Source organism: Elgaria multicarinata, chromosome 18, assembly GCF_023053635.1.
Source record: "Elgaria multicarinata webbii isolate HBS135686 ecotype San Diego chromosome 18, rElgMul1.1.pri, whole genome shotgun sequence".
Classification (NCBI taxonomy): domain Eukaryota; kingdom Metazoa; phylum Chordata; class Lepidosauria; order Squamata; family Anguidae; genus Elgaria; species Elgaria multicarinata.
The window spans coordinates 2,493,917-2,518,032 of record NC_086188.1 but is presented as its reverse complement, the minus strand read 5'-3'; the positions used below and the strand labels follow the sequence as shown (position 1 = coordinate 2,518,032).

At 49.4% G+C, this 24,116-nt stretch overlaps 1 protein-coding gene across 1 annotated transcript in view; it reads left to right on the top strand.

Annotated features, from left to right (window-relative positions):
- SSH1 (slingshot protein phosphatase 1) overlaps positions 1-21,978 on the top strand; it is a 45,637-nt gene extending 23,659 nt beyond the window's left edge. The window contains exons 5-15 of the mRNA XM_063143948.1: positions 53-174; positions 802-870; positions 1,950-2,015; positions 3,630-3,824; positions 4,888-4,981; positions 5,778-5,906; positions 6,006-6,052; positions 7,180-7,326; positions 9,174-9,374; positions 11,350-11,926; positions 15,217-21,978. Of these exons, the coding sequence (XP_063000018.1) occupies positions 53-174; positions 802-870; positions 1,950-2,015; positions 3,630-3,824; positions 4,888-4,981; positions 5,778-5,906; positions 6,006-6,052; positions 7,180-7,326; positions 9,174-9,374; positions 11,350-11,926; positions 15,217-16,488 (2,919 nt within the window). The 3' untranslated portion in view covers positions 16,489-21,978. The remainder of the gene's footprint in view (positions 1-52; positions 175-801; positions 871-1,949; positions 2,016-3,629; positions 3,825-4,887; positions 4,982-5,777; positions 5,907-6,005; positions 6,053-7,179; positions 7,327-9,173; positions 9,375-11,349; positions 11,927-15,216) is intronic.
- Positions 21,979-24,116: the final 2,138 nt, after the last annotated feature.

Below are 24,116 nucleotides of genomic sequence, written 5' to 3'. Positions count from 1 at the left end.
CCAACAGAACAGAATGTGGGTCGTGACTGAGAACTGTCTTGCTGATTTTCAGGCTGTGCGTTTGGAAAGTGCGTGGACAGACCGAGTGCGGTACATGGTGGTTGTCTATAGCAGCGGGCGCCAAGATACAGAGGAGAACATTCTTCTGGGAGTGGACTTCTCCAGCAAGGAGAGGCAAGTGCTGAAGATGTGGGGATATTTTGAAATCAGGTCATCAGCCTGTCATTTTCTGGAGGGATCAAAGCCCCCATCCCAAAGGGTTGCAGCCGCTGCCACACAGCTGTGTATGGTGTTCTTCTGTGTGCAGACGTTGAGCGTCAATTCCGTTTTGAGTCGCCAAAGGATATAAAAGGTGTTGATATGTATTGCTAAGTGGCAAATTGTGGATTTGTTTCAGCAATGACATGCAGTGGAACTCTGGGCCTCTGAGCTATAATGCCCCATTGTGGAATGCCAGCTCAGGGCGTAAAATTGAAAGACATTTTAAAAACGTTGAATGGTTTTGAGTGGTTGGAATGTTGGGCTTGAGTTCCTCTCCAACCAGCAAGTCCTCTGGGTGGCCTTTGGCCTTTCGCTCTTCCTCTGCTAACCTGCTCCACAGTGTAGCGACGGGGATAAAATGGAGGCACATTGGGAGCGGGGATGACCCGATATGCCGCCTTGAGCTCCTTGGAAGAAGGAAGGCGGGATGAAAAGAAAACGAAGGACCGAATGAAACCTCTGTCAGTTGATCTCTTGAGTTCCGCACGTGTTTGACGCCCGTAGTCACTGGAAATAATATCCGTTTTCCTTTCTTGACAGCAAAAGCTGCACCATAGGGATGGTTCTGCGTCTGTGGAGCGACACGAAGATACATCTAGATGGCGACGGGTAAGAGACACAATTATTTTGCCAGCCAGCCAGAGGAAAAACAATGTGAGTTAGGGGCATCTCTGTCGGGAAGAGGCAACACATTTATTTAGACAGATATACGATTTGCCACACTTTAAACATAATTTCCAAGTGGTTTACGAAGAGAATTAAAATGAAACAAAGTACTCACACTGTGATAATTAACAGACTGTTTGGGCAGCACTGTCAATCAAGGAAGGGCTCGTTAAAGAGGGGGGTCTTTAATTGGCACTTAAAGCTTGCCACAGTTGGCGCCTGCCAGATACCAGGCGGGGAGGGCAGCACATCGTGGGAGCCACCACGGAGGAGATCTGCTTCCTATTTGCCCCAAAATGACAATCTGAGGGGTCCCAGTACAGCCAGCCAGGCCTCCTCTGATAATCGTAAGACTCTCACAAGTCTATATCGGGAAATATGCTCTAACAGTCAGGAAGTTTTTCCTGATGTCCAGATTCCGGCTGGACATCAGGAAAAACTTCCTGACTGTTAGAGCAGTGCGACGGTGGAATGAGTTACCTAGGGAGGTTGTGGGCTCTCCCACACTAGAGGCCTTCAAGAGGCAGCTGGACAACCACCTGTCAGGGATGCTTTAGGGTGGATTCCTGCATTGAGCAGGGGGTTGGACTAGATGGACTTGTAGGCCCCTTCCAGCTCTGCTGTTCTATGATTCTATGATACCCTACATGGTTGTTCGGGGAGGGTTGCTGAGATAGAATTCTATGATTCTATGAAATGTGATCAACTTCCACTATGTAGGTGTATACATACTGTTGTGTTTTCTCTTTAACCTCCTGCCTTCTTGGGAGACAATAATGATGCCTGCTAAGTAATCTACATACCTACATATGTGCACACTCTTATATAAGTGTGTGCATGTGTAATAGGTGTGTGCTGCTGTTAGGATGTGCATTGTTGGTACCTGCCAAAACACAGGTACAGTTCTGTGTGTTTTATGTAGCATTGTATTACCGACTGCTATGATTTAAGAATGAGTAATAACTTGTGAAGCTTCGCTCGAGCACGTAAGCATTCTTCTTCTTTCTGCCTGTCTTTGCTAGTGGATTTAGTGTCAGCACAGCAGGAAAGATGCATATCTTCAAGCCAGTTTCGGTGCAAGCAATGTGGTGAGTTGCTTTATTTTCCCCCCTCCGGCAGCTGCCCCTCTTCTCATTCCCTTCTAAATGGTGAAAGTAGCATTTCGTCTGCACATTAAGTGCCCCCAATTGGCAAACAATTCCCCTCCCTCCCGACATGGAATAACAGCCGTCGAACAGCTGCAATCACTGGAAAGGGGGTTTCTAGAAGGCCAGGCTGGCTCCCGGCAATAAATTGTTACACGGTTTGGCTCAGAACGGCTCTGACGCTCTTTAGATAAAGCACCAGGGGGAAACTAGACAATTGAGATGGATAAATAGGAGTCTCCTGTCCTCGTCTGTAGGAGCTGTGAGCTGCCAACCCACCCTGACACCTTAGGTTTCCAGAGACTGGCTGAGAAATTGAATTTCTGTCTCCTGGGAGAGTCTTAGCACTCTGGTGTCAGGCTGAACCAGAGCCTGAAGTCAAAATGGGAAATGATATAGGAAGACGAATAACTTCAGAAATGGGGAGCTGACAGGAGAAGCCACGCAGGTACAGAGCAACGTGAAATTAAATCCATCCACAAAGCCTTTCCTAAAATAACGGAACCTCAGCCCCTCCTGTACTCCACCTTTTCCCAGGCCTTATTAGAAACGTAAGAAGCTTCTTGTAAGGTCAGACCTATCCCAGGTTCTATGAAGCCTTACTGAGAACATAGGAAAGGTACTTATACCAGGTCTGACTGGGCCAGTATTGCCTGTTCTGACTGGCAGCGTCTCTCCAGGAGCTTGGGCAAAGAAAGGTCTTCCACAGCTCTACCTTGAGCTGCTGGGGATTCGAACCTGGGACAGTCTGCGTGCAGCGATTGTGCTCCGTGGTTATAGACCCTCCCCATTCTCTATTTTTTTCTCCTCTGCCGGGCTTGTGTATCACCCTTTGCTTCCCAACTTGGTTTCTACTAATCATCCAATTGCCGGAGGTGATAAGCGCCACTGATCCATGCTGACTGAGACCAATTTTCACCTTATCGAGTGATAACCGTGGCTATCCGTGAATCGCACAGTGTGCAGGTCCGTGTGTTAATAGGTTTTGCCCGAGGCTGAGTATAACGGGGCCTTTTTTGGACTCTGCCCCTTCTTGCTTGTAACCCTGCCAGGGACTCCTGTGAGCCAGCTGCTTCCGTGGTGCTCGGGGGCCTCTTTTGCAGCTGTGTTCTTCGCGTTACACTTTCCTGTACCTGGTTTTCTCGCATACGGCGAGCGGTGCAAGGAAGCCGAGGGTGGGCACCATCCAAGACACCACTAGACTGTGCTGATGCTCTGCACTCATTGCTTGGACGTGTGGCAGAGGCCTGGTCCGTAGGTTCAGGCAGTGGTGTGATTGCTGCGTGAACTGCAGCAGTGTGGGAGCCGCTGCTGAGGAGAGGCTCCATAGGTGGTAACCGCCATTTAAACCACACCAGTGCAAACCGCTTGGGGTGGGCGTCAACACTGGTGTGGTGGGCATTACTAAAAAGCCACTTTCGTGTCTCCTAAAAACACACCGTTCTCCTTACAAGCGTTTGCTCTTGTGCACATTTTTCTTCCTGGGCCTTCATCCCTGCTCCTCGGTCCTAGGCCCCTGGGCTAAGGTTTGCACTCTTTGGGTTCCCACGCCTGCAGGTCTGCCCTGCAGATCCTCCACAAGGCTTGTGAGATGGCTCGGAGGTACAACTACTTCCCCGGCGGGGTGGCGCTCGTCTGGGCCACGTACTACGAGAGCTGCATCGCCTCTGACCAGAGCTGCGTCAACGAGTGGAACGCCATGCAGGACCTGGAGTCCACGCGCCCCGACTCACCGGCTTTATACGTGGACAAGTGGGTTCGCCATGTTTGGTTTTGGCCTGAGATTTTCTCGCAGTAGAAAAAACATAGATAAAGAGGAGCTAGAGCTCTGCAAGTATGCATAGAGGCCAGCCCCTGGGATATGTCTACTGACGGTTCTTTAATTGGGGGGGAAATTGTGCCGTCGTCGTACCCCCTGCCCCAGGCAGCGCAGTGGAGAGCAAGGAGGGAATAACGTGTAGGATTTTGATGGGCAAAGACTGGGATGCAGACCTGGGGAGGGACAAGCTGGTTGGCCAAGAAAATTCCCTCCGCTTAGTCTCTGGAAGTTCTACCCGGCCAGTCTGCCTAAACCTTTAAAGGACACTGCATTTGTAGCCTTTTAGAATCACGAGCGGTGACAATTTGCTTGTTGTTTTTTAAATAAAAGTTGAGAAGTCTACTGTTTTTGGCTGGCTTTGTTGGCCAAGCCAAAAATTGTACTCACCAGCTCACCCTTCCCAGGTGAGTTTCTCCCCTTCCCTCTCACCGGTGGAAAGCCCAGTGGGAGAGTGATTCAGGTTGTGCGGCACACCCCCACCCTACCCCACCCCGGCCCCTTCTGGTCTTCCCATCGGGAGGGTCCTGTTGCACTTCTGTCTTGCTGGTGGGCATCGAGGTTGGCGAGTGTGTGAACAGAACGCTGGGCTAGATGGACCTTTGGTCTGATACAGCATCAGGGCTCTTCTTAGGTTCTTACAAGAGCGGCTGGTTGCACAGTGCTGGTCGGAGGCAGGCCGGGCACCTCTGGCCGAAGTTGTGCCACACCCCTGCTTGCCTTTTCTGATGGGGAAGCTGCCAGGTGGGCACCACTGCATGCCTTCAGGCAGCGATGTCCAACTCTCCCCACACCTTTCCAGCAGGGGAAGAGTCTTCCTGGTTTAGCCCTGTGCGGCTGACTGCCCGTCACACTCGCCATGGCAAGTGGATTTATCCAAGGCTGTTCTTGGGGTCTCCGAGAGCCCTGTGTGCTCTCTCTCTCTCTCGGAAGGGGGCTCCTTCGCAGGCAAACAGATCTCACTGCCAGGAAACTCCCATCTGCTCTTTCCTTTTCCAGGCCAACCGAGCGGGAGCGGGCGGAACGGCTCATCAAGGCCAAACTCCGGAGCATTATGATGAGCAAAGACCTGGAGAACGTCACCTCTAAAGAAGTAAGCAGAACCTGCCGTGCCTCTGTTTTGCGGCCGCCTCTTTCCTTTCGCTGCCCGCTACGGTCGCCTTGTACCATGTCGTGTCATCTAGCCCAGTGCAGCGGGTCTGGCTGTTAGTCAGCAAAACGCTGGATATCTTCCGTAGTAGTAGAACAAGACTCTTCACTCCTTGTGCAAGTTAATTTTCAATAGAGAATTATATGTTTGGCCTCTTTCTGCCCAGTCCATCTGGACGTGTGCAGGGGCACGTAGCTGTTCTGTGGATAGAAAATTTGAGCCTACTGTTGTTATCATTGTCATTATTATCTTCTCTGGATCTCGGTCTTTGTCTTGGAGTTCTGGGAAGCCCTTCCTCTTGGTGTCATCTGCAAGGTGACCCTGAGGTGGTGCTACCTCAGTCATCAAGACTGCCTCACCCCAGTAACTCTGAGAATGGGAATTCACAGGCTCCCAGTTTCTTTTCAGGAGCCTGAAATCAGTTCTCTCTTTGCCTCTGTGACCTCTCGGTTCATCGAAAACTCCCTTATACCAAGTCAAAGATGGGTCCATCTAGCTCAGTATCGTGTAGCCTGTCCGGCAGTGGTTTTCCAGGGTCTTGGGTGGAGAGGGGTCTTTCTCCATGCCTGCTACCTGATCCTTTTAAGCTGGAGATGCCACGGATTAGATCCAGGGCTTCTTCTGTGGCAAGCCATTGAGCTAGGGTCCTTGGCCCAGTGGTCCAGCCATGAACGTCACAGCCAAACTCGGTTCACGTGCAGCCTCCCTCACTCACTCAGGCCACTCCCTGCCTTTGCAGATCCGGAATGAGCTGGAGAAGCACATGAGCTGCAACTTGAAAGAGTTCAAAGAATTCATCGACAACGAGATGTTGCTGATCCTGGGGCAGATGGACAAACCTTCCCTCATTTTTGATCACCTGTACCTGGTGAGTGGTGGCGGACGTGAGTCCGGATAGCGAGAGCATTGAGCATTTTCAAAGGGCTGCTTTTGCTGCCTTATCTTGACTCTGGTGTGATTCTTCCAGGGTTCTGAGTGGAATGCCTCCAACCTAGAGGAGCTCCGGGTCTCTGGGTGAGGACCATATCTTACACCGTTTAGACTGGTAAAGTTTCCTGAAGTAAAGGTTGGGGAAATCCCACATCCCCTGTCGTGGGTGTCTTGGAACTTTGAGGAAACAAAATGCATCAGCACAAAGCCAAGCCACCAACTTTGTGCTGGTTTGGCAACATTCGCTCCTGGGAAGCTGGTATTTATTTTTCCGTCCCTAATTTTGGGCTGCAAGTTAGCCAGCCTGGGTAGGAAAGTCGGAAGAGAATTTTCACTGCAGGGCTGGAGCGGCGTGCATTGTGCTGACTTTGTGGCTTTGTATCTTCCTTGAACTTGCACAATTAACTCTGATCAAAATGTTTAAGGTTTTTAACCAGGGATGAAGAAGGGCAAGGAAGAGATCTGGGCAAGACCTATGTCAGGGAGGAGGGGCGATAAAGTGGCCAGGTTGATTTTTAATAAGTGGTGTAGGAGAGAGAATTTTAATAGGTGCAGCTTCACCTCTTATGGTGTGGCAGTGGTGGGAGAAACAGCTGAAATACCTCATCCTACACTTCTCACTGTACTCTCAGGAGCCTTGTCCTGTATTGAATCTGGCCATCTGGGGGCGGGGGGAGGCAGGGGGTGGAGAGAGGAAGGGAGGCTTACAGTCCAGAGGCATGGGGAGGGAATTGTGTTGGCTGCAACTCTGCACTGTTGTGCCACTTCGTTTTCTCTGCCTTCTGCAACAAGGACAGCTCAGTGCAGAACTCGCAAGGAAGTTGAGCGCTCCCCAAAATCTAGATTCTGAGCCGTGCATGAAACCTGAACAGCCGTTGGGGGACAGGGGTGCCCGTAGAAGCTACATGACCCTTGGGTCCAAATGGCATGGCCCATCAGAGCCCCTCGGTGCTCCAGCTATTAAAATAGGACTGAGCCCCTATTTCCCCTTCTACGTAAAGTGTTCTTGCTCCTGCTCCGAATGGCGAAGGCTCCACAGAAACCAATTGCTCAGCAGGGGAGACTTCTAAACTCTGAGGTGGGTTTAGAAGGCTGGGTTTGGTGGTGTTTATTCATTTACTGAATTTTTAAACCTGTTCTTTGGCCGAAAAGGCTCTTCTCTTCCCTCAAAAACACACACACATCGTTTTAATCTGTTTCGATCCTTGCAGCGTTGACTACATCTTAAACGTCACCAGGGAGATTGACAATTTTTTCCCTGGCTTGTTTGCGTACCACAACATCAGAGTGTATGACGAAGAGACGACAGACCTTCTGGCCCACTGGAACGAGGCCTACCATTTTATAAACAAAGCCAAGTAAGTTGGTGCGCCGGAGCAATGCTTGTTACCGTGTGCCTGCCTGCGGCAGGGACGAGGAAGCACTCCCTGTTCTGGAAGCTGAGAGAGCCTCCCTGTGGTCCACCCAGCCCAGTGCTCTGGCTCCAGCAGGGGACAGCCAGATGCTACAGGGCAGCCTGCTAGAAGGGCAGCATGGCACATAGTCATTCCCTGGCTTTTGCTTGTTCTCAATGTCTGGAAATAGGGGCTACCTTGCTTCTGGATCTGGAGGTTCCAGTCCTCGTGGCTTTAGCACTTGTGTGACATTTCAGAATGTTCAGATTGCTTCCTGTGCATTATCTCAGCAACCCTCCCCGAACAACCATGTAGGGTATCATAGAATCATAGAACAGCAGAGTTGGAAGGGGCCTACAAGGCCATCGAGTCCAACCCCCTGCTCAATGCAGGAATCCACCCTAAAGCATCCCTGACAGATGGTTGTCCAGCTGCCTCTTGAAGGCCTCTAGTGTGGGAGAGCCCACAACCTCCCTAGGTAACTGATTCCATTGTTGTACTGCTCTAACAATCAGGACATTTTTCCTGATGTCCAGCTGGAATCTGGCTTCCTTTAACTTGAGCCCATTATTCTGTATCCTGCTCTCTGGGAGGATCGAGAAGAGATCCTGGCCCTCCTTTGTGTGACAACCTTTCAAGTATTTGAAGAGTGCTGTCATGACTCTCCTCAATCTCCTCTTCTCCAGGCTAAACATGCCCAGTTCTTTCAGTCTCTCCTCATAGGGCTTTGTTTCCAGACCCCTGATCATCCTGGTTGCCCTCCTCTGAATACACTCTAGCTTGTCTGCGTCCTTCTTGAATTGTGGAGCCCAGAACTGGATGCAATACTCTAGATAAGGCCTAACCAGGGCCGAATAGAGAGGAACCAGTACCTCACGTGATTTGGAAGCCATACTTCTATTAATGCAGTCCAAAATAGCATTTGCCTTTCTTGCAGCCACATCGTGCTGTTAAGGCCAATAGTATTATCCCCGTGTTGTTGATGACAGAGGCAGGATCTGAATGGGCATTTTCCGGGTTCATCAGCCAGTCCCTCAGCCAACTATGCTTTACCAGCTCCTTTTGCCAGAGGTCGTCCCCAGTTGGACTGCCCTGAATCATTGATGGCCGTGGCTGTTGCAGTATCCTGTGGCAAGAAATGTCTACGTTAATTATGCATAGCAAAATTAGTGCTGTTGTTGTTGGAAGTGCTTTTATGACCTCCTCCTCACACCTGCCCTGTGAGGTATGCCCTTGTTGTCCCATTTGCAGATGAACTAAGTTGGGGGGAGAGAGAGAGAGAGAGAGGTGGGTGGGGGGCCGAGTCAGAAGACACCTTAAACCATGGCTTTAACTATGCTTGTTAAGCCAGAAAGCCAGGCTGTGTTCAGAAGACACCTTAAACCACGGCTTTCACCATGGTGAATAAGGCTCCTTGCTTTATTCACCATGGTTAAAGACATGGTTTAAGGTGTCTTCTGAACCGGCCCAGAGAGAGGGGGCGGGGAGGGGAAGCCTGCCTTCCCTCAGCAAGATTTAATCCAGAGCTGGTTCCTTCTCCTACTGCCTGGCTCAAGGAGGCTCTGTGTTCTTCACCACTGCCTTCCTTCTGTGGTGCTGTCAAGCAGAGGAAGCAGCTTTCGCTCTGCTTAATTGCTCATTCGTTAACAAGGCAGCAAAGAGGTGTTTGGAGTCTTCGTTCGCAACCCCCCCTTTAAAAAAAAAAAAAGTTGTCCCAGTTTGTCCATGTTTTTGGTGCCATAGAAACAGAACCCTCCGTTCCGTCCTCCCCCTCGTCACTCATCTCCCTCCGGTCTTCTCTCCCCCGCCAGGAAAAACCGCTCCAAGTGTTTAGTCCACTGCAAAATGGGCGTGAGCCGCTCCGCTTCCACAGTCATCGCTTACGCCATGAAGGAATTCGGCTGGTCCTTGGAGAAAGCGTACAACTACGTGAAGCAGAAGCGCAGCATCGCCAGGCCCAATGCCGGGTTCATGAGGCAGCTGTTGGAATACCAGGGCATTTTGGATGCCAGGTGAAGCGGGGCTTGTGGAGGAAGCTGAAGTGTTGCGTGTGTTGAGCGTGTGTTGCCCTCACACTGCCCCAACGTGCCCCATTTGCCCCTTTCTGTTTGAAACAATGGAGCTCCGTGTGGACCTACACATTCAGGAAAAGCAAATATAATAATAATAATAATAATAATAATAATAATAATAATAAATTTATTTCTTACCCGCCTCTCCCTTTGGATCGAGGCAGGGAACAACATTAGTACAAGAATCAACACATCTTAAAAATACTTGATTTCACATTCATCTGGGTCTGGGTAGGCCTGCCAGAAAAGGCTAGTTTTCAAAGCTGTCTTAAAATCTATAAATTTTAAATAACATGGTTTTAAATTTGTAATTTTGCATTGCTGCTGTTTTTATCTGGTTGAGCTTTTATATTGTATTTTATATTATGGTTTTATACTGTTGTTTTATACTTTGAATGGTTTTAATTTTTGTGAACCGCCCAGAGAGCTCCGGCTATTGGGCGGTATAGAAATGTAATAAATAAATAAATAAATAAATAAATTCATCTGGGTCTGGGTAGGCCTGCCAGAAAAGGCTAGTTTTCAAAGCTGTCTTAAAATCACCGAGAGAGTTAATTTTACGAATCTCCTCCGGCAGGCCGTTCCACAATCTGGGGGCGACAGAAGGAAAGGTCCCCTGGGTAACAGATGTCAGCCTAGTTTTAGCTGACTGAAGTAAGTTCACCCCAGAGGACCTGAGTGTGTGGGGCGGACTGTATGGGAGAAGGCGATCCGCAGGTAACCTGGACCTAAACCATGTAGGGCTTTAAAGGCAATGACGGCACAGTCTCCTGGGACTGGATCACATGAATGTAATGAATGAATTAATATCCTGCCTGGCTGGTAGAAGCCCTCAGGGCAGTTTATGATCCTAATTTTTCCCCAAACAATGAAATAACAACCAAAACAATGAAACATTGCAAATAATGCAATGCAATGCAAATGTAAAACAATGCAAATAACAAAATACTACAGCATCAAAAATATTAAAGGGCCATCTTAATAATCAGAGCACCAGATGGGAAATGAAATGCCTCCTTGAAAAGGAAGGTCTGAACCTGGCATCTAAACGTATGGGGCCACTACAGAGAAGACTCTTCTCTTGATAGCCACCCATTGCACCCTTGTGGGCAGCGGCACCCAGGGAAAACCCTCCAAAGATTTGGGCACCATGGAAAGTTAGGATATTGGCCTTTAAAGCCCTGTGAAGCTGGGCTGGGCTAGCGGAAGGCAGTTCTGGGCCTCTCCCGTCTTGAGGAGAGCCGGGTCAGGAGGAGGAGGAGGAGGACACTGAGCTGCTAATTCAAGCCTGCTGAGAGTTGTGGTATGTGATGGCTGCCCATGTGTCCAGTCATTGGAGAAGCTTCCCTCTGAATCAGCACTGGGCAAAACTGCCAGCTCAGCACATTTCCCTGTTAAGGAGACCACTTCTTCCCTGCATATTTTCTCTTCTTGTAGCCTTTTGGCCCTGGAGACATCATGCCCCAGAGCAGAGCGCTGCCCGTCCCCAGGTTACGCTGCCGGCTGACCCTTGCTTGCTCTGTTCAACAATTTTACTTCTGTTCTGGTGCTTAGAAATCTCAGAGCAGGGCCTAGCTCAGGGGTAGACCACGTGCGTCTCTCTCGCGGTGAAGGTCCCGAGTTTGGTCGTCCCGGTGTCTCCAGCGGCAGGGCTTCTCTCTGGCTAAGCCTCGAGGAGCTGTTGCCAGCCAGAAGAGTTAGAGCAGGGCGGGTGCTCCAGGAGTCTGATTCAGTAGCTTCGCAGGTTAAAACATGAGATGGGGCTTTCTGTCCAGGCTCTGCTCAGGTCCAGGCTGGCTGCAGGACAAGGAGCTCCAGGTTGTTGAGCAGAAGAAGTCGCCATCAGCCACTGAGGAGGCTCAGAGCTGCAATAACAGATCCTCCTTCTCTCTCTCTCTCTCTCTCTCTCCCGTAGCAAACAGCGTCATAACAAGCTCTGGAAACGGCAGTCGGAAGACAGCACTCCCCAAAACTCCGATGGCTCCGGTGGGCCAAGTGCTTACCTGCTTGACAGTCTGGAGGTTGACCTGGACCCTCCTTGCCCGCCCGTCTGTGCGGACCCCCTCGCAAACCAGGAGGCCGTGGGCTTCCACTACTGCTTCCGGCGCCTCTCCGACTCCTTGCCCGGGAACAGGGAGTCGTCCTTCCAGGTGGAGGACCTGGAGAGAGATGTGCTTCTGGAAGAGGCCGCTGCCACGCTGGCAGCAGACCTGCCTTTCCTGGAGTTCTCCGACAAGTCGGAAGCGGAGAAGCCGAAAGGCGAGGAGAAGGTGGAGAAAAGCGCCCGGCGGAAGCCCGAGGCCGGCCTCCTGAAGGACGGCGCGGCGCCCGGGCTCGCCGTGCCAGAGGAAGGAGGAGCCCCCAGAGAAGAGAAGTCCTTGGAGAGGTGGAAGCGGCGCTCGTCGGTGCAGGAGGAGGAGGGGAGCACGCGGGAGTGTGAGAACCTGAACAACAACAACAGCAGCAAGAGGAGCTGCCCCGAGGACTTCGAGGTGTGTATGGCGCTGGACGGAAGAGCTCAGTTGAGCACGCCGAGCCGGGCGCATCCTTGGCCAAGAGCATTCAGGTTGCAGGTCACGTGGCTTGAAGGCAGGCTGGGTTCGGGGCTCCTTTTGGAGGCTAGTCAGGAGGGCACGTCGTAGATCCGGGCTGCTTGAATACGCCGGGCTGTTCTTCCGTGTTCTCCCTACAATGGGGGTCCCGTTCCGTCATGCTGTGTGGTGTGACCTCCCCTGAGTCCTGCTTTCCTTTCTGGTGAGCGAAGTAGTCCTTTTCTCTCCGAGAGCTGGACGGGCCTAGCCGTTTATTTGTGTAGCTCTGTCAATGCGCGTGGTGCTTTACAGAGGATAGGACAACAGTCCCTGCCCCAAGGGGTTTACAATTTCTGTTGACGTTTACATGGGGAAAACAGTTCAGGAGTAAGTGTGTGTGTGTGTGTGTTCTTGTTCTTTTAAAAATAACACACACCCCAAAACAACCCCAGCATATTCTTTTTCCTATTTATTTCAGTGCCTTGTCTTACTTGAGGAGTTAAAACAAACAGGGCTCCCACCTCGACCCCCGCAACTTGGGGATTGAGCAAAACTAGCCGAATGGCTCCTCGGCCAGCCGTCATTGGCAGGCTTTAGAGTTTTGCTGCTCACTTAGGACATGTTGACTCGTTTCCTGGTCCTTTTCAGATGAATGGGTTCCATTCCCTCCCACGGCACCCTTCCGCCCATGTTCCCCAGCAACTGGTGTACGTAGACTTACTGCCTCGATTACTGGAGGTAGCACTTAACCATCAGGATCAGTAGCCACGGATAGCCTTCTCCAACAGGAATTTATCCAACCCCCTTTTAAAGCCATCCAGATTGGTGGCCATCACTACATCTTTTGGTAGTAAGTTGTACGTTGAAACCTCTGTTGTAAGGTGGAAGTTGATTGCTGTTGTAAGTTGAAACCTGTTGTAAGTTGATTGCAGTTGTAAGTTACAACCTCAGCTATAAGGTGTAAGTTGATTGCAGTTGTAAGTACCTGCCCGGACCCTAAGATCATCCTCAGGGGTCCTTCTCTGTGAGCCCCTGCCAAAGGAATGGGAAAAGTGCTGTTAGAGTGGGGGGCGGGGGTGGGGGAACCTTTTCATCCAGTCTTACTGAAAGCACCAGAGGTGCGAGACCACCTGAACGACAGGTAAAGCTGACACAGCTGTTTGTGTGGTTCTGTGGCCATGGAGTGGTTAAAGCCACCACCATTGGGTCTTCTGGATCCAAAGTCCCCTGCCGGACCTCTGTTCTGCTTGTTCAAGCCCCAAAGGCCAGGTGCGGCGGGGGTCCAACGGCCCAGGAACTCTCCCATTAAGCTGACAAAGGCTGCTATTTCTGTGACGGCTGCTTCGAAAAGGCATCTTTCTGTGGCTTTGTCTAGCAGGATGGAGGAAACCCTGACTCACAGGGAGGAAGTTGGACGCTTTGACCAAAGTCCCAAGCGTCCAGCTACTGTGAGTGTGTGCTGCTTTTAGTAGCTGTGTTGCTGAGAGGCCTCTCAGAACAGCTGTTCTTTTTAAAGGGACAAGTCTCTCCTACATTCTTTAGCACTTCTAACATTTAACGTGCTTTGCGCCTCTCCTGATACCCAGAGAGAGATGTTGGGAATAGCTTGTTTTGTTTTACAGTGAAGGAAACGCTCAGAAATGGCATCATCCTGAGATGGATGTGTGGGCCTGGTTCTCCTGAATCAGCCTCTCTGCAGATCTCCTTCAGGGGGCGCTCTCTCAAAGCTTTGCCTTGGCCAAACAGAATTGGCTTCATGAAATCAACCTGTCATGCACACAAACGAAAAAAGCTTATAATTCCCTACTGACTTATAGAGCCGTTCTAAATTTTGCAAGGTTGTTTATAGTCTTGGACTGTGTTTGACCTGTATTTGGGGTTTTATTTTGGAGTCTTAAGATGAACCGAGACTAAGGATTTATCGAGGCTGCATTGTCAGCCTCGAACTCCCAAGTTGCTGAGAATAAGGCTCCAGGATTCTTTCCTCTGGGCTATACGGCCCTTCAGCATAGCGTAAAGTGCCTAAATGGTTGTGCTTAGTTGTGAATGTGGCTTTCCTACTCCTGGAAGTTTCACTCGGATGTGTAGAAACTCAGGATGTTGCTACACATTGGGCTTTTGTGTTAATACATGGGGGAGACCTTCTCCTCTCCTCCTCCTTCTCCTCTTCCTTCAATGTGTAGTTTGCTCTCTGGTCCCAAATCTCACCTGATTCTGTTCTTAAGAGTGCAAGATCTCCGTTTCACTCGGATGTGTAGAAACTCAGGATGTTGCTACACATTGGGCTTTTGTGTTAATACATGGGGGAAACCTTCTCCTCTCCTCCTCCTCTTCTCCTCCTCCTCTTCTCCTCTCCTCCTCCTCCTCCTCTTCTCCTCCTCCTTCTCCTCCTCCTCCTCTCCTTCTCCTCCTCCTCTTCTCCTCCTCCTCCTTCTCCTCCTCCTCCTCTTCTCCTCCTCCTCCTCTCCTCCTCCTCCTTCTCCTCTTCCTTCAATGTGTAGTTTGCTCTCTGGTCCCAAATCTCACCTGATTCTGTTCTTAAGAGCACAAGATCTCCGTTGAACCCAGCCAATGGCCCACCCAGTCCAAGCCTGCTTCAGCTGAGGCTCAGGAGACCAAAGGCAACCCAATAGGCATGAACTAGGCAGGCAACAAAAGCAGGAGACCCGGCAGGGCCTGGCAGGAGGGAGGAGGAGGCTCTTTACGTGGCTGATGGGTCACAGTGGTGTATATGTCCTGGTCTAACCCCACATCCTGTTTCTGAGAAGAACACAAGCAGCAGGGCATGAAGTCAGTGGCCACCCCCACTCCCCTCTGGTTCGTCCCCAGCATCTGTTGATTTTGAAGTAGACTGCCTCTGGCTTAATTAGCTATTGCGTCTACTGAATACTTTGATTGATTAGACCTTTTACAAACTATTTTTTAATATAAGTACATGTGTAAAAACTGCTGGTGACAAGTGCCATCTTTCAAAAGGCCCTCCCTCTGGTGTGAGGGTGGTGCTGGAGTGAATTCCTCTTCTAAGATGATCCCAAAGCAAAAAAGCATGCTGCCCCGCCCCCTTCCAGACTTACTGTTGTTTTTTCCCACACGTGCAGGTCTGAATGATAGACTGGCCGGCCAAAGCTCGTACGGTTAATTGATTAACGTTTCTTACGTTGTCTGGCAGCCGTCGGTAGGCCTGTGTTGTGCATTTGCATCCTGTTTGAAGCCTGGCTTCTTAATTCCACCCTTCCTTCTGTCCTTTTCAGCATGACGCCATCTTTGGGATCCTCAACAAAGTGAAGCCTTCCTACCAGTCTTGTGCCGACTGCATGTATTCCTCCGGAGGCGGCTCTGCGGAAGCCTTTGGGGAGCCGTGTGAGAACGTACACCGGGTCCCTCCGTGCCGCAGCTCTACGGTCTGCACGCAGCCCTCGTTCCTCTCGCAGGGGACGCCGATGTGCCTGGAGCAGGCCTTCTGCGAGTCTCCTCCGAAGGAAACCCGTGGAGCGAGAAACAACAGCCTGCCTTCGGTGCTGGCGGGGAGTGAAGTCGACCCTCATAAACCTGCCGCCGGTTGGCCCTGCGCGGCTTCTGAGAAGCCCAAAGACGGGCCAAAGACACCGGTGGGGGCCTTGCTGGGCCCACGAAATCCTCTCTGTGAGAGGAGCCCCGTCTTGAGCGAGGGGCTGAAAGAGGACTCGTTGCCGAGGAGGGATGCCCGGCAAACGAAGGACCTGAAGTACTTGCTGTTCAATAAAGATTTAGAAAAGCCGACCGCCAACAGCTACTTGATGCAGCACCAGGAGTCCCTCCTGCAGCTCCAGAAAGCGGGTTTGGTTCGGAAGCATACGAAGGAACTGGAGCGCCTCAAGAGCCTGCCGTCTGAGACGGCGCTGCAGGCCAAGGAGGGTCCCGGCGGCCCCACTGACATGACCATTCTGGAGGAGCCGCAAGAGCCGGTGGCCCCTCAGGCCCCGCTGCCTCTTCTTGGCCGCTCCTTTTTGGCCTCTGAAAAGGCGGGAAACGACACCAGGAAGCTCCAGAAAACCCCTCTTGCGGGCGGGACGCCTCAGAAAACCTCCACGCCCATCCTGGGCAAGTTGGACCACATGAGCAGTTTCACAAAAGACTTCCTCAAGACCATCTGCTACACGCCGCCCTCTTCGAGGAGTTCCAACCTGACGCGGAGTTCCAGCAGCGACAGCATCCACAGCGTACACGGCAGGCCCGGCCTGGTGAAGCAGCGGACCCAGGAAATTGAAACCCGGTTGCGGCTCGCCGGCTTGACTGTCTCGTCGCCTTTGAAACGTTCCAATTCTCTTGCCAAGCTGGCGAGCCTCAACCTGTCCTCGGAAGACCTCACAGGAGATGCGGACCTGTCCGTGCTGGTGGACGTGAGGGACACCCGCAAATCGAGCGAGTCTTCGGTGCGCTGCGACTTCCGCCCCTCTTTGAAGAACACGGAAGCGGGGCCCAAACCGTTGGCCAAATCCACGCTGGGGAGGTTGAAGAGCCCGCCCTGGCTGGGGAAAAGCTGACATATTTGTAATCTTTTTTTTTTTAAAAAAAACTAGTTATTTTTTTATTTGTGTCTGTACTCAATGCAATTTTATCATCTTAAAAAAGAAGAATAGAAAGGTCACGCCGCCCCTTTCCATGCGGTGCAGCAAGCAGAGAGGCGGAAAGGAGGCCGGGAGACTCTTGACAAGGGCGAACAGCCCACGAAAAAAGGCGCCTGTAGCCTTCCGGCTTGGAAGGCAATTGCATGTGTCAGGTGGCCTCCTGTTTCCTCTAGAGCGGGATAGTGGCAGCCTCTCTCTTATACCCTCCATGCCGAAAAACCTCCTTGTTCAAAAGAATCGCCGAGTTTTTCTTCACAGCTCAAGCCAAGCACAATTCTTAATTCAAACAGGCCCTTGTCAAAAGAGCCTAAGAGAGCAATGTCAAAATGCTACCTCCATTCTTCATGTATTTATATCTGTATCTATCTATGTGTATAGTTGGGGTTTTTAAACATCTTCCTCTGAAATTGATTTTTTTTAAAAAAACGAAAACAAAACCGTCCTGCTTGGCAATACTGTGCATAAAGATCCCCGTGACCCACGTCCCGTTTCAGCGCTCCAAGCAATGGGCTTTTCTGTGTTGGCTTTTCTCGTATAGTTGAACGAGAGCTGAGTTGCTCTCGCAAGTGTGGGTCGACCATCCAAAGCTCCACGTCTCCTTGCCTGGGGTTGTAACTGGGAGCTGTCTTTTTGGTCAGGCGGTTTTGCTGATGGGGTTTGTAGTGATACTGGTGGGATGGCGACCAGGAGCCCTTGTTTCAAATACGTGGAACTGGATTCAGTCATGTTCGTCCTTCTGAGTTCGAAGCTTATCATAACTCCGGTGGTGGCACGAGTTGCTGATCTCCCATTGAATCCTAAATAGGGGTGTTGGTGAAGAGCTGGCTCACACACCCCTTTCTGTTCTTTGTTGTTGACCTACAGTTGAAATTAGGGGAGCTGGCGCGGATTTGCTCATTTCCCTTCGGTTTGAAGTTTTGAAATAAATAAATTGGGTGCTTTCTTCAACTTGCAGCAGAAAGGAGCAGGATCTGGGTCACCTCAGGAAAATATTGTGGTCTATGCCAACTTCCAAAACTGTTGTTCATGAATTGACGCTTTGTACAGCACCGTCCACTTGGGTTGGGTGCTTCTTTTTCCTCCCTCTTTGATTGCCTAGGTGCCATGGGAACGGGATGGGAGGAGGGTTAGGGAGAAGGACTCCGTTTCCTGGGTGTGCATCTTGCCTGCTGTATCATGGTTCAAAAGTTACTTGGAGTAGCTGCTTGTTCTTGTCAAAGTCTGCTGTCGCTGCAGGTCCTGCTGATAGAAGCTTTGGGGCTGAAGAGCAAGGTCTGAGCTGGTTTCTAAACATTCCTAAGGGTGTTTAGAAATGCAGTTGTGTGGGGTTCCCTCACCAGTGTGATCTGGAGGCCCAGGAAGGATTTACGTTGGATCATGCCTGCTCCATACTGTGGTCCCCTGGACTCCCTCAGACCCACCTAGAATAGGGCACCAATCTGAGAGAAGGTTCGCCTTTCCCACAGAGATCTGGAGACCCTTTTCCTTGCGAGCAACACATCATGCCAAGTGTTCAAGACACAAGCCAGACGTGAGTGTTGAGGAGGGGTCAGAGAACTTGCAATTCCAGTTCCAAAGCGTTGCCAAGAGGCACTTGAGCCAAATGGAGCGGAGGCTACTTGCCCTCAAGCGTTGTCTTCTTAATGATAAGCCAAGAGCCTGGGTTGGCTAGCCCAGCCCAGCAGCCCACCCAAGGGGTGCTTGACTGGCAAGCCAAGGAGTGGTTGACCATACAGAGCTTGCCACCATATTGACTTAGGGGAGCCTGTCCCAAACTTGGGTCCCCCTCTGTTGTTTGACTGCAGTCCCCATCATCCCTAGTCAGCCTGGCCTGTGGCCAGAAATGATGGGAGTTGTCACCCAAACAATACATGGGGACCCAAGATTGGGAAAGGCCAGGAGGTCTGGTTGCAGGTTACAGGGCTGCGGCTTGGGAGGCCCTTGTAGCAATTCCAAAGTCTTTGGCAAACCCGTTATCCCTTTCTACCTTTTGAAATCAATGGCGATGCTTCCGTTTGCGTCGGACAGGTTGTTGGAACACAAGGTCCCTGCTTCCTTCGCCTGTTAACATGGTAGAGGTTTCTGTTGCTGGCTTAGAGGCACTTCAGAAAGAGATTCTGGTCAGGGTTTAAAGACTGTCCCCTTGTCAAGAAAGCCCTCAAGCGTGAAACATTGGGCACTGGTTTCTGGACCCCTTTTCTCTTCTGTGTGAGTGACATATTAAGATAAAAATTGAGAGGGCAAAAATGGTGAATCAGACGAAGAGATGTTACATGTACTCTGGTAGTAACTTACTGTTCACAAATTGTTGAATGTTTCTCTCTTCCTATCCAAGTACAAAACAGACGTGGATAGTGTACATCTGTGGTTCTGTCGAATGTCAGATCTTAAATGTGAACATTCACTTCTACAGTGTAATATGTTCTGCTCTGGATCCCTTTGGTCTATGTAGGGGAGGCAGGAATAGTACATTTTCAAGAAAGACATAATACTTGAGGCCAAATGTGAATTGTCTGTACTGCACAAATTTTGGTGTCATGATCGAAGTTTAAATCAGTATCAAGCTCTGAAGTGCTTCAAGTGTAGGCTGGGCTAGTCCTTGGAAATTTCATTGTGTACCTGGGATGGCGTCCAAAAAGGTTTATATATTGTGGGAAAAGGGCTACTTTGCTCTTGCGAAAGATGCTTTTTTTTAAAGGGACAAAGAGCAAGTCTCTCTCTAGCACTATGTAGGTGGAAAATGTAAAACCCTTTTGCACTCTTTGTCAAGAAATTCTGTATCAGTGTCAGAAATTTCCCTGAGCTGTGCTCAGCATATATAATCTGTAATCCACAATCCTCAAAAACATGTGGGCCTGTCTCTTTATAGTACAAGGACCCTTGTTTCTGACGGACGGTTATCGCAAACTCTCCTCTGATGTATCTGCTGACCAGCAGGCTCCCTACAGAGTGAATCCATCAATGGGTGCCCTACCATCACCTCTGGCTTCCTCAATTTGGGAAGCTGGAGGTTGATTGCACAATGCTACTTCATGCCTACCACGTCCATGTACTGTAGATTCAATGTTCCTATTGCGTGTAGCATTAAATGCAACTAGTGCTACTTTTTTATTTATCCCCTGCTGAAAGTCAATGTAGCTGCTTGTATATTTGATTGCTGTATTCAGTGTCTGCAGAAGCTGTCACCTGTGGGATGATCTATTTTGACTTTTGGCCCTCCCAGCTGGTATAAAAAGTGGCCTCCTCACCCTGCAAGGCATCCTGCCACCCAGTATCTGTAGCCACAGTTGGGCTGCCAAATACACCTCTCAGCACCCTATATTCGCTCCTCAGCTGGTAATTTATTTATTTCTATGAATTCCTTTTCTACCTTTGAGCTGTGTTCCCAGGGTGTTTTTTTACACAATAATCTAGCTACAGAGCAGGGCACTGCAACCATTCTTGAACAAAAGTTGTTAGGCTTCAGCCAAATTTGCCGGCCATTGCTGGGGCAAAATATACTGCACTGGCCAGCTGCTGATCAAATGTTTGGGGGTTGTCTGTCTACCTTCTTTTGTGCGTGCTACATTCTGGAGACAATTATCTGCCCCCCACCTCCCACCCCCACCCAATGTGTCAGGAGCCATAATTTCATTGTAATAGAATGGGACTGTACTATGTTCTCTAGGGCATTAAAATCTAACAAGCACATATCCTGGAGAATCTTGACAAACAGTGTGGTACTCATACGCCTTTAAACCAAGTGTGTAGGAGCTTTACTCAAGAGGCATGTTTTCTCCTACTTCTGCTGTTGTACCGCTGTTAAAAAGAAAACGTCCAGAAATGCTTGTCCTTGAACATCAGGCACATATAATTTTAATGACTTAGCAAGCAATCTTGTTGTCCTTAAGTTCTGGCAGACTTGGTTGCTGTGAGGATTTCTCACCGTGGTTCTCGTGACGGCGCTTCCCAGGGAGTTAACATCTAAGGGTTGATTGCATGGGCCAAATATCCCATTCCGTTTTTTGGCCTGTGGAAGACTGCTGTATTTGATCCTCCCTGATCAACTCCCTGATCCAGCCTGCTTAGTGTATCTCAGGTCTACATTGTCTTTTTTCAAAGAACACGCAAACAAATGCTTTTTTTTAAGCCAACGGGAAGTACCTAGCCTTTCACATGCCATTTCAAAGACTGTGGGTTGTTATTTTTTAATCTCCAAAGTAGCAGAACTTGGCCAGTTTGTCTGGACCGATGCATGAAATGGTAGCTGGTTTATCTTCTTCCATGTATTGGTGTTATTTTTTTTCCTTTTCCTTTTAAAAAATAATAATTGAGTGCCTTGCAAATAGTTTACAAATACTGTGTATTTATGTGACGCTCTTACTCCCATTCGTTTTAGTACCTTTGGTGTTTGTGATGTCAGAACAACTCGGTATATAATTTTTGTAAACAATGTGCTTACCTGCTTGGTTTATCCGATGTCCCCTTTGCTATCTGAGAAGCTGCCATCAGCTTGGAGCTTTAAAAAGAAAAGAAAAAAGCTTTCATGCAGACCCTGTTTCCACATGTTACCCGATTGTTGGATTAATCTATGCATCAATAAAGGCATCCAAGGACTCCAGAAGGCTTTCCGAAGACGGAAGGAATTTGTCTTCCCCACCTGGTGGATTTGGAGCCTCAGCTCCGTGCCAAGGTGTGTCCCAGCCTAAAATCTGAAATGCACAACTGGGCACCTTCAATTCCAGCCTATGCTCTTCCCTTAACCTTTTTTTAAAAAAATATTTTAAACGTCTCCCCATTTTGTTCCTTATTTTTGCTACCCAAGTAGCCTCAAGGTTTGTGTGGCCAATGTAGGTTGGTGGCCACACCGAAGTGTAAATTGGAGCGGTCGATAGACCTGGTTCACACTCTCCACTTTGCGCAGTGTGGTGCAGGGCCTCAAGGTCGATAAGCGCCCACCACTGTTGCGTAGGAAGCGAGAGCGCAAGGCCATTCAAGGCAAGGAATCTGTTTTCGGAAGGAGGCGACGGTAGGATCATCCATGACTAAGATGAAAGCATATACAGATACATCCCTACATGTATTTAGGGTTGGTTTCATGTCGCTTCATAAGGCTGGAGAGGGGATGGGCAGGTGGGTTCCTTCCCAAGCGACAGTGCCACAGTCCAGTAAGTGGAAGGTATTGACGGAAGCCACGGACACAAAATGGTAGTGATCCGTTGCATCACTGACAACCATGTTCCTGGTACGTGTTCGTTTTCTCAGTTCTGTTTTTTTTTAAATATTTAAATACGCAGTATATATTGTACTGTAAATTCACAGTAGGGCATGCATAATGCACTTTTTTTTTTACTTTCTGTTGGTTAAAGTGTACCGTATTATTATGTGCTTGTGAGGAAACAATTAAAAAAAACCTTTCTTTACAAATTGGACTCTTGCAGTCTTTGGAATGAATGTTCCCCCTTTGTGCACTCGAGTGTTTTAAAAAGGTGTTTTGTAAAACTGGAGGTGTCGCAAATATGCAGCCTGGCTTGCCAAGGAGTCCACAAAAGTCAATCGCCCACATGAACCAACATGACTCACGAGTGGTGCGCTGACAGCCTGAAAGGGAACTAGGTGCTCTGCTCTTTCGAAGCCTAGCAAGGGAATCAGGAGTATTGAAATGTCTTCTGCCCCTTCTGCCTCATCTTTACAACATCTGTAACTTGATGGGTCATACTGGGAGTTCTAGGACTTCTTTTCTGTCTAATCATACATAAAGTTGCACCTTTAAGGCTTCAAAGATTTAAACCAGCACTTGGATTGTGCTTGGAATACAATTGGCAACCATTGCATGACTTTCAGGACAGGTGTAATATGGTACCATTACTGTGCACCACTTAGCAGCCGGAAACTCTTCAGCTGTATGTTTTACCTAACGTGTGTACCCTACATGCGTAGAACCCCGCTGAAAGCATGTCCAGGAAGAATAAACAACAGCAATTTTAGCTCCTTAGCTGTAAATCCTTCAATTAATAAACCCCCGAATGCATACAAATTTCAGGGTGAGTCAGCTTTGTTCCATTTCAGGGGGAGCCGGCTTTTCCAGAGTCCTGCCATATTTTGCCTTTAAAGGCGACTGGTCAGCATTTGTCTCCAGCGTCTGGAAAGGTTTTTTTTCCCTTTCTTTTTTCGCACTGCCTGGAATTGTTCTCGTGCTGGAGGGAAAGAAACTGTCACTGTTTATTTTAGCAGAGCAACGAAGCTCAAGCCAAGGGTTGCTTTGTGCTTCAACGCCATCTCTCATTGACTATTAAAAAGCCATTAACTGGAATAAGGAATGCTTTTAATCACCTTTTGGAGTTCAGGAGGCTCTGGGTTTTGAAACCTGTGCAGGGTGCTCTCTCTCTCTCTCTCTGTGCTGTTACTCCATGTTAGACCAGGGGAGTTACTGTACCTGAGTGGCAGAGTACCTGCATTGCACGCTGGAAGTCCCAGATCCAATCCTTGGCAGCACCTCCAGTTGAAAGAATCCCAGGAGCAGGTAACGAGAAATCCCTTTCTCTGCTTCAGACTCTGGACAAGCACTGCTTTCAGTCCCAGTAGACGGTACTGGCCTAGACAGACCAATGTTCTAACCTGATATAAGGCAACATCTGACATTTATGAACCCGGCTCCTGACAGGTTAGTGGAGGGCAAGGTGCTGGCAAAGGTCAGGTGAGGTCTTTTTGCTCAGATCAACACAATACCATCTGAGCCAGAAGCTCTTCTGGAAACACGTGATGAGTCCTGGCCTGTTGGAGGACTCTTGTGGGTCTGAGTTCTCGGGTATCATCCTTTGTGACTTTATACAACATTGTTTATAGGGTGGATTAAAAAGATAATAAGTAAGATCTAGCAAAGTTATACAGGCAATTGAAATAAAGACATCGGCTGTCCAGCTCTGGCTGTATCTCCCCCCCCCTTTGCTTTTCCCCATGTTTTGTGTTTTGGTTTGTAAGCTACCTGGGGCAGAGACCTGTCCACTTCTACCTTGTAAAGCACAATGCAAATTGATGGTGGCGGCGTATTAACCACATTTTGTCAAGTTTAAGGTTCTGGAGCCTTATCAGGCCTGCTGGGGCCCCCAACCTTCCTGTAGCCCTTCTGATCCATCCCACATTGTTAGATCATTTTCAGGACCAAGACTATACAACCTGCATTGCTGGTTTATTCCCATGCACACAGATCCATTGCTGATAGGGCTGCTTCAACTTGCCATTTTTGAAAATCACTTCAGCTTTTGGAGGCAAGCTTGCAACATTTACATTCTACACTACGGTAGGTAGGCGAACGTCAGGATTTGACCGTGGGTCCTCCTTTCCAAAGCTTCCTTTTCCCTTGGCTCTTCTTTTTTTTTTTGCAATTCCCGTTGTGGCATTCGCTCTAGGGACTGAAATGTTTGCCATCATGGGTAACACATGGGTAAGTTTTGCCATCACAAAGAGGAGCCAGTGTAGTAGAGTGTCACAGTAGGATGGGGTGAGACCTCTATTCCATGCTCAGCTATGACGCCTACCAGGTAAACCATTCCCCTACCTCTCAA